The following is a 10,025-nucleotide window of genomic DNA, read 5'->3' on the forward strand; positions in this document are numbered from 1 at the left end:
ATGTTGGAGAGAAGGGAGACAATGAATGTCTGGAATCTAATGGTTGGGGTTTAAGAAAGGAGTGGGGTTGGTGAAAATGTGGTTTAGATAATAAAGAAGGTGAGGAAAAGGACAAAACAGACGTCAGCTGTTGTGCGATCTACCCCACGGTCGACCGTAGTTCGACCGCACATCTTCAGTAAGCTTAATTAAGGCACATGTTCCATCATACCCAACCCATTCCTAAGTAGAGTGAAGGTCTCCTTTTTCAGATGTTTTGTAAAGATTTCAGCAATATTTTTAGTGGAGTCTGCCTTATCAATCACAATATTTCCTTTTTGAACATGATCACGTAAAAAGTGGTGCCTAATGTCTATGTGTTTAGTCATATAGTGTAATATTTGATTTTTAGATAGGTCTATAACACTCTTATTATCACAACAAATAGGTATTTTCGAAGAGACGATACCGTAATCGATGAAGGTTTGTTTCATCCATAGCACTTTGCGCACATGCTCTTCCTATGGCAACATATTCTGCTTCGGTGGTAGATATTGCAACGGATGTTTGCTTCTTAGAGAACCATGATGTTAAGCATAGCCCGACAAATGCACATACAACACTTGTGCTTTTTCGATCAATCAATGATCCTCCATGGTCGGAATCCGCAAAACACATAATGTCAACACCGGTGAACTTTGGATACCATAGACCGAGGTGCATGGTACCTTTCAAATATCTAAAGATCCGTTTGACCACTTCTACATGAGACATTTTGGGATTCTCATGGAATCTTTCACATAAGCACACACTATACATGATATCGGGTCGGCTTGCCATTAAGTATAGAAGAAATCTAATCATTCCTCTATACTTGGTGCTATCGAATAAATCTCCTTCTCCTTCAAGAGTAAGCTTGACATTGGTGGCCATAAGAGTTGCCATAGGTTTTGAGTTCTCCATCCCAAACTTTTTGAGCATATCATGTATATACTTTTGTTGATTGATGAACGTTCCATCTTCTAGTTGCTTAATTTGGAGTCCAAGAAAGAACTTAAGTTCACCCATCATGCTCATTTCAAACTCATCATGCATTAACTTAGAAAACTCATTGCTAAGAGATTCGTTAGTAGAACCAAATACAATATAATCAACATATATTTAAACAATAACCAATTCATTTTCATGCTTTTTGACAAATAATGTATTATCAATTTTTCCCATTTCATATCCATGATCAATAAAAAAAAGGTTTTAAGTCTCTCATACCAAGCTCTAGGTGCTTGTTTGAGTCCATATAGGGCTTTCTTAAGTTTAAACACATGATAAGGTTTTTCAAAGTCTTCAAAGCCCAGGGGTTGTGACACATATACTTCTTCATTTATGACCCCATTTAGAAAAGCACTTTTAACATCCATTTGATATAATTTTAAGTTATTAACACATGCATATGCAAGGAGTATTCTAATGGACTCTAGTCTAGCTAGGGGGTAAAGGTTTCAACATAATCGATTCCTTCTTGTTGACTATATCCTTGTGCAACCAACCTAGCTTTGTTTCTAAAAACCTTCCCATCTTCATCTAGTTTGTTTCTATATACCCATTTGGTTCCTATAATATTTTGCTCGTTTGGTAAGGTAACCAAATCCCATACATCACTCTTTTGGAATTGGTTTAATTCCCCTTGCATGGTTTCTACCCAACTTTCATTTAATAATGCTTCCTTGACATTTTTGGATTCTATTTGGGAGATGAATGCATAGTTTGTAACTAGATTGAAAATTTGTGGTCGTGTGGTTCTAGTGTTGATGTCTCCTATGACTTGTTCTATTGGATGATCATTAATATGTTTAAGGTCAGTTGTGGGTTCTAAGTTATCTTTACTAAGATCGTTTTCCAAGTGAGATTCTTTCTCATTGGTTTCTTTAACTTTTTTGGACACATTTTGGTTTGTGCTAGTCACAATGGCTTCTTGTTCAATCACATCATCATCTACAAGTGGTTTGGACTTAGGTGGAGGAGTGTCATCAAAGGTGACATCTAATGACTATTCTATGATATTAGTGTATTTGTTTAGAACCCTATAGGCTTTGCTTTCCAATGAATATCCTAGGAATACTCCTTCATAGGCATTAGGTTCAAACTTGGTTAAGTATTCCTTTTTGTTCAAGATAAAACATTTACATCCAAATACCCTAAGATTAAGGTGGGTTTCCTACCATTTAGAATTTCATAGGGTGTTTTATCCATAGAAGGTCTAATTAGGACTCTATTTTGAATGTACGTAGAGGTTGCGACTACTTCACACCAAATTTTTTGAGGGATTGATTGTTCATTTAACATTGTTTGACTCATTTCTTGAAGAGTTCGGTTTTTCCTTTCAACAACCCCATTAGATTGAGGAGTGCGAGGAGCCAAGAAGTTATGAGAAATTCCATGTAAATCACAAATGACTCCATATTGGGCATTATTATCAAATTCTCTTACATGATCCGTTCGTATGGTGACAATTGTACACCCAAGCAAGTTTTATATTTTTGTAGAAAAAATTATGAATCTTTCAAAAGCTTCATTTTTGTGTTTTAGAAAAAGTGTCCATGTGTATCTTGAAAAGATATCAACAATTACTAGGGTGTATAAATTTCCACCATACCTTTGACCGGATGATGGACCAAACAAATCCATGTGTAAGAGTTCTAAATATATTTTAGTTAAAATGAGGTTCTTATGTTTATTACTAGCATGGACTTATTTTCCTACTTTACATGCATCACAAAAATGACTTTCATATTTTAGCTTGGGTAAATCTTTAACCTTTTTTTTTAGAAGATATGTTGTGAATTAATTTCATATTAGCATGGCCAAGTCTCCTATGCCATAAAGTGATAGTGTCATGAATGGAATTGAGGCAAATATCTAAATGTTTGCAGTCATTTAATTTACATGTGTAGAGGCCCTTTTTCCTAATTCCGTTTATAACATTTTTATCATCTTTGGTGTTATGTGAAGATAATTTAGTAAATGTCATGTTATACCCTTTATCACATATTTTACCAACACTTAGCAAATTAAAGCTTAGATTCTTAATATGCAAGACATATTCAAGTGTAATTTAGAGTTAATGATGTTACCTTTACCGACGATTTTACCTTGTACGTCACCGACAAAGATTACGTCACCACCATTATGTTCTTTGTACTTTATGAAGAAGTCTTTGTTCCCCGTCATGTGCATTGTACATCCACTATCTATTATCCAATCTTCTTCTTGTACAACGTCATTTAGGCAAACCTATATTTGGTTGATTAATAATTTTGTTACCCAATGTTTATTGGGTCCGGGATGATTAGGATCAAAAATTCCTACTCTAACCCATCTTTTTACGACTTTAGCATGGTGATTTCCTTTTTGTTGACCCATTGTTTCAACAATTTTTCTTCTAGGGTTTCTATAATGATTAGTCCTATTGTAAGACCCTGATCCTATTTCAGTAGAATGGGACGCTGTCCAAACTTTGGGACGCCATCCTGTGAAGAAAGGTTGGACGCCGTCCAAGACTTGGGACGCCGTCCAACAGAACTGACAGGCCAGCTGTTGCTATTTGATTTAATGAGGGGTATGATGGTATTTTCACTTGAGGGTCAGTTTTGGAGCCACAAAATTGATCCATGGCCTATCTTATCCTCATTTCACCTCTTTCCCTTCACACACTTGCATCTAGAGAGAGAGAAAGAGTTTAGAGAGAGCTTGATTTGGAGAAGAAGGAGTCAGATTCTCACCAAAGCTCGGGTTTTAAAGTTGTTCATCTCGTTCACGGCTACGTTGTGGTAGTATTGGTAAGTTCAAACTCTGAATTTCATTTATTAAGATTGATATTCAAGTTAGGGTTTGAGATTGTTTAGTTTTGAAACCCTTTTGATGATGAAGTGGGTTTATGGTGACTAGTTATTGTGGTCACTTGGCGGGTTTTGGGTTGGTTGACGATTTGGCCATGTTTAGGCTTTGATATTGGGTTTAATCACTAGGTTTAGTGATTATGGAAGTGTTGGAACCCATTTAGGGGTTTTTGGTTGATTAATTTTGAAATGGGTCAAAATTAGGGTTTGTGTGTCATTTTGGGCAAGACGAGTGCTTAACACTTGTGTTCGGGTTTAATTGGCGTATTAGGACCATTTTCACTTGTGTTAGTGATTATTGGTTAGTTTGGGCGCGGTTTGTGCTTGGAAGTGCATTTGGGTCGAAATTGCACTAAGTATCAATTGGGTTGGTTATAAGTCCACCCTAATTGTGTTGTTTGTATTGTGATAATGGAATAGGTACTTTCCATTGGCGTGTTGCGGAATTATTCGGTTGCTTTCATCAAGGCGACAAGGTGAGTGTTAATATCCTATGTGCATATGTATGTGTAGGATGGGTGCGGGTCGGGTGAAGTGGTTCTCGGTTATAGAACTCACTTCACATATAGGTGAATTTGATGGGCTTGTGTAACAAGTCCAATTGGTACGGTTGTGCGTTTTGGTTGACCACCGTTGGCGAGGTGCACACTTCGTGTGTACGTTATCACATGGACTTGTGATATGGAGTTATATAATCCCGATGTAGTGGGATTGGTATGGAGTTACGGTTGGGTAACAACGATGATGTGAGTTTTGATGAGGTAGAAAATCTCGGGTTGTGCGGATTCATGAAGACTCGGGTTGTTCGGTCATCTTATTGATGAGGTAGTGAATCTCGGGTTGTACGAATTCACTAAGGCACGGGTAATACGGCTGTCCTCGGTTGTTGAAGTGGTGAAGGAAGTGAATCTCGGGTTATGCGAATTCACTAAGGCTCGGGTTGTTCGGCCAACCTTCATGGGTTTAAGGTTAAGGGGTTAACCTTGTTGTTTTATCGGTTGTATTTTGTATATACGTATATATATACTTATTGTATGTTGTAGCTAATCTTACGAATTTAGCTTGGTGGTATGTTAGGTATAACTTTGCTTAGTTATGCTCGGATTGCGGTATGTGTTTACTACTTGTGTGTTGGCGATACGTATTCATTTTATGCATATATATGTATGTAGTATATTCTCACTCACTAAGCATTAGCTTACCCTCTCGTTGTTTACATTTTTATAGATTTGCTTGAATGCGGTGGCTCGGGTAAGCGTGGGAACTAGTGGACTCGCGTAGTTGCTTTAGAAGATCTTGCTTTTGGATTGATTAGGATTGGGTAACGTATCCCCAATCTCCATGCTCGGTCTTTAGTTTATGTTAAAACTCACGTGGTCGAAAACTCGTAATTTTGTACGAAAGTCGTAAAACGGCTGATGTGGGCCCGGTGTCGTAAAACTCGGTTTTATTGTGAAAAACTCTTAGTTTTAATTATTATAACATAATGTGAAAGTGTTTTCATGTGAAAGTGTCGGGAAGCGGTTTTTTCGCTCACGTGTAAATGTAAAACTGATCAGAATATTGCAGTTCATTTGGACGCCGTCCAAAAGGCTTGGACGCCGTCCAGTCCTTCAGAGCTGGACGCCGTCCAGATGTACTGTCCCACAAAATTTTTTTTAAGGCGTATTTTCGGTTAGTTAACGGGTTGGGTCGTTACAAGTGGTATCAGAGCATGGTCTAAGGGATTTAGGTGACTTGAGATAGGTGTCTAGACTTAGACTTTGTGTGCGCTTATTTGTTACGGGACTTGTAGGGAGTATGGGTCAGAATGGGAATTTGGTTAGTGCCTTAATTGTAGTTGGGCTAATGTTTATATTAATATGCGGATATTATTAATATACTATTGCATTGTGTTTTGTTATTGTTTGCGTTGCGAATATCATCAAGCAAGATATTCATTGTACTGACAAGTTGATACGGTGTGTGTGCGTAATAAGGACTTGCAAACCTTATTACGGGTGCAAATCGTGTCTAATGAGTGATGTACGACGAGTGTTGAGCAAGATGGGGCAGTTTGGTGCGTGTGGTTCTATACGTTCGTGGACTAATTATTTACATTCCTTAGAATGACGACGCTAAACGAGATTAGGACGAATGACGATGAGTTTGCGGCTAGGGTTGAGGCCGAGGTTGCAAAACAAGTGAAAACAATTCGAGAAGAGTTCGAACGAAGGCTTATCGAGCCTCGGGGTAATGGTAAGAAGGAGTTTAGTTACAAGGATTTGCGAGCGACTAAACCTCCTATGTATCATGGGGAACCGGATCCGTTAGTGAGTACTCGTTGGATCTCGGCGATCGGAGGATGTTTTCGTACAAGTGAGTGTCCTCCGGACAAGAAGACGAGAATCACTACTAGTTTGTTGCGAGATAGTTCGAAAGATTGGTTGGATGGTAAGATTGATACGGTCGGCGAAGAACCGTTCATGAGTTTGTCATGGGGCAATTTTAAGAAGGAATTCTTTGAAGAATTCCGAACGCAAGCCGACTTGACAAGAATGTGTGAGGAGATACGCGTGTTGAGACAAGGGTCTATGGACCTATATACTCTACGGGCTACCTTTATGTCTAAGGCACGATTTTTCCCAGAGTATGTGAATAACGAAAGGTTGCTGATGCAAGACTTCCGTAAGGCTTTAAATGATGAGTTACGTGGGAAGATAAGCCTTGGGCAAGTAAACTCGTTTGCCGAGCTATTTACCGTGGCTAAGGGTTTTGAGCCATATCCTTGGGAGATAATCGATAATGCTCAGAGTAAGAGAAAGGTTGATTTGTACGGTGCCCCAAGTAAGAAAAATAAGGGTGCAAGTGCGAGTATGGGTAATGTGGACAAAGGCGTGACGAGTTCTCGTGCGCCTAGATGTTTCAATTGTGGTGTTAGGGGCCACAAGTTATGGGAGTGCACAATGCCGAGAAGCGATGATGGAATGTGCTACTATTGTCATAAAGAGGGATATCGTAAGCCGGATTGTCCCGAGTTGGCGGCGGCGAATGCCGCAAAGAGACGTTAAGGTACGTTTTGTTTTAATAAATATGTCTTTTGAATATTTATTATGTACCGATTGAGTTCGGGTTTATTAAATGCCTTGTGTTGTGCATAGTATTGTTATGGGTGACGTTCCTAATGGAATTACCCTACGGTGACATTTTGATTGATGGGCGAAGGGCGTAAGACTTGGTGCAACCAAGCATTCCTTAATGTTTGGGAAACGTTTCTACCAAGCCATGAGAATGGGCTTTGGTGTTCGGTTATGAGCGCGTGTTCGCTTTTGTGTTGAAGATGGTGAACCATGAGGTTCGTCGGGTGGATAGAACCCTTGAGATCGAGTGTTTCATCTCGACGTATGTTGGTAATGGAGTCTATGTTACGCAATGTTAGGTGCCTCTTTCATACCTACTGGCCCGGTGTTCGACTTCGATGGTGTTGCGGTTACATTGTGCTTAGGCTACCTTACCCTATAGAAACCCTTAGGTACATGAGTAACTAGGTGGAAATGTGACAAGCTATGGCAATCGGAGGATTGCAAGAATAAAGTTTGTGAAATTTGTGGTAAACGTTTCGTTCGAAGTGATGAAGGATAGGTTAAAAAAATCCTTCGTATGCTCAAGGTTGGAGCAAGATGTGGTGATGGGTCGTGTGAACCTAATTGTTAGAAAAGTCTACCTTTCGGTAGAATTGTACGGTTGTACAAGGTGTGTTGTGTTGGTTTTGCGTCGTTGTTTAAATAAAGCCAACAGGTGACGGTGTACGTAAAATTCTAATGTACGAAATGAATTCGTGAGGATTCAAGTATTACGACCGATGGAGAAATTGGTCACTTATGTCGGAGAGTGGTAATTATCGCGGATGATGTTACCACGACGATGTGGTTATGGAACGTAGTTCCAAGGGGGAGTTACACTCCCGCACGAGGAGGTTTTAGTGTGAGATTTCGGATAATGCTCTTAGTAGATCCGGAATTAGTGTCGAGACCTAGATTTGGTCGATTTGTGGTAGAGCACAATTTCGGTTAAATTGTACTTAAGGTTTCGGATTTGAATTATCACCGAGGTGGTAATACGGTGAATCTCATTGGGAGATAAATGGATGGGTTTGACGAGCAAGGTGAGATCCCTCGGTTAAGGGATGTGCGTGTTGGAATCTTTTCTAGAGAGTTATTGTTTTGTGCCTATGTGCGATATAGGTGGTTCTTGCTCGAATGTGATGGCAATGTGCTCACGTACGTATAATGCATGTGCAAGGATTCCAAGTGAGTGAAATAAGTATACATGTATGTGTATAGTGTATCTATTTGTATGCTATGGCATGAACCACGGAGCTGATAGTGCCATAGTATGTGCGAGTGCACTATGATGTGAACTACGGAGCCGGTAGCACTATAGCACGAGTTGTTAAGGTGTGAACCACGGAGCCGGTAGCGCCTTAATGTGAGTATGACTCGAGTTAGTGTTATATCGGTATGGTATAACGTTATCTGGAAATTCAATACCGATGGGGAATGGGAGTACCATTCTTTGTGTGTGGTTTGGGACGTGAATATCGGGTTGTTCGTATTCACAGTATTTCGGGTAGTACGATTGTCCCTGTTGGTTGGACTCATAGTTTGAGGTAGTGAATGTCGGGTAGTTCGGATTCACTAAGGCTCGGGTTGTACGACCATCCTCGGTTATACTATGTGGTGGAGGTAGTGAATATCGGTTTGCACGTATTCACGATGACTCGGGTTGTGCGGTCATTTCGTTGTGGGAAATATGGATTGGGTTGGTGAATTTCGGGTTGTTGCGAATTCACTAAGGTTCTGGTTATTTCGACCATCTTCCATATGTGTTTAGGCTCGAGATGTTTCAGCCATGTTGGTGTGGTTAGTATTGTGAACTATTGGTTGTTTTATACACCAATGGTGGGGTCACGAGGACCATGTTGTGTGATTAGTGATGCGATAGCTGTGTTTCGCTCACATGTTGTTACGGGTGTGACAATAGTCGATTTTGTACACCTTGGGATTAGCGTTGCCATAGTCGTTTTGGACGCTATCGGATTTAGTCGTTTGCTTACGACTTTATGATAGTTGCGTATTAGAGAGAGAGCTTGATTTGGAGAAGAAGGAGTCAGATTCTCACCAAAGCTCGGATTTTAAAGTTGTTCATCTCGTTCACGGCTACGTTGTGGTAGTATTGGTAAGTTCAAACTCTGAATTTCATTTGTTAAAATTGATATTCAAGTTAGGGTTTGAGATTTTTTAGTTGTGAAACCCTTTTGATGATGAAGTGGGTTTATGGTGACTAGTTATTGTGGTCATTTGGCGGGTTTTGGGTTGGTTGACGATTTGGCCATGTTTAGGCTTTGATATTGGGTTTAATCACTAGGTTTAGTGATTATGGAAGTGTTGGAACCCATTTGGGGGTTTTTGGTTGACTAATTTTGAAATGGGTCAAAATTAGGGTATTTGTGTCATTTTGGGCAAGACAAGTGCTTAACACTTGTGTTCGGGTTTAATTGGTGTATTAGGACCATTTTCACTTGTGTTAGTGGTTATTGGTTAGTTTGGGTACGGTTTGTGCTAGGAAGTGCATTTGGGTCGAAATTGCACTAAGTATCAATTGGGTTGGTTGTAAGTCCACCCTAATTGTGTTGTTTGTATTGTGATAATAGAATAGGTACTTTCCATTGGCGTGTTGCGAAATTATTCGGTTGCTTTCATCAAGGCGACAAGGTGAGTGTGAATATCCTATGTGCATATGTATGTGTAGGATGGGTGCGGGTCGGGTTAAGTGGTTCTCGGTTATAGAACTCACTTCACATATAGGTGGATTTGATGGGGCTTGTGTAATAAGTCCAATTGGCAAGGTTGTGCGTTTTGGTTGACCACCTTTGGCGAGGTGTACACTTCGTGTGTACGTTATCACATGGACTTCTAATATGGAGTTATATAATCACGATGTAGTGGGATTGGTATTGAGTTACAGTTGAGTAACCCCGATGATGTGGGTTTTGATGAGGTAGCGAATCTCGGGTTGTGCGGATTCATGACGACTCGGGTTGTTCGGTCATCTTATTGATGAGGTAGTGAATCTCGGGTTGTACGAATTCACTAAGGCACAGGTAGTACG

General features: G+C 39.9%; 1 protein-coding gene across 1 annotated transcript; it reads right to left on the bottom strand.

Annotated features, from left to right (window-relative positions):
* Positions 1 to 414: 414 nt before the first annotated feature.
* Positions 415 to 1,047, bottom strand: LOC139868522 (uncharacterized mitochondrial protein AtMg00810-like). Its single transcript, XM_071856860.1, has one exon. The coding sequence runs from the start codon at positions 1,045 to 1,047 to the stop codon at positions 415 to 417; it is 633 nt and encodes a 210-aa protein (XP_071712961.1).
* Positions 1,048 to 10,025: the final 8,978 nt, after the last annotated feature.

This window comes from Rutidosis leptorrhynchoides, chromosome 9 (assembly GCF_046630445.1).
Source record: "Rutidosis leptorrhynchoides isolate AG116_Rl617_1_P2 chromosome 9, CSIRO_AGI_Rlap_v1, whole genome shotgun sequence".
Lineage (NCBI taxonomy): Eukaryota > Viridiplantae > Streptophyta > Magnoliopsida > Asterales > Asteraceae > Rutidosis > Rutidosis leptorrhynchoides.

Excerpts from the sequence above, each read along its gene's own strand:
- LOC139868522 (XM_071856860.1), bottom strand. The coding sequence starts at position 1,047 with ATGGGTGAACTTAAGTTCTTTCTTGGACTCCAAATTAAGCAACTAGAA.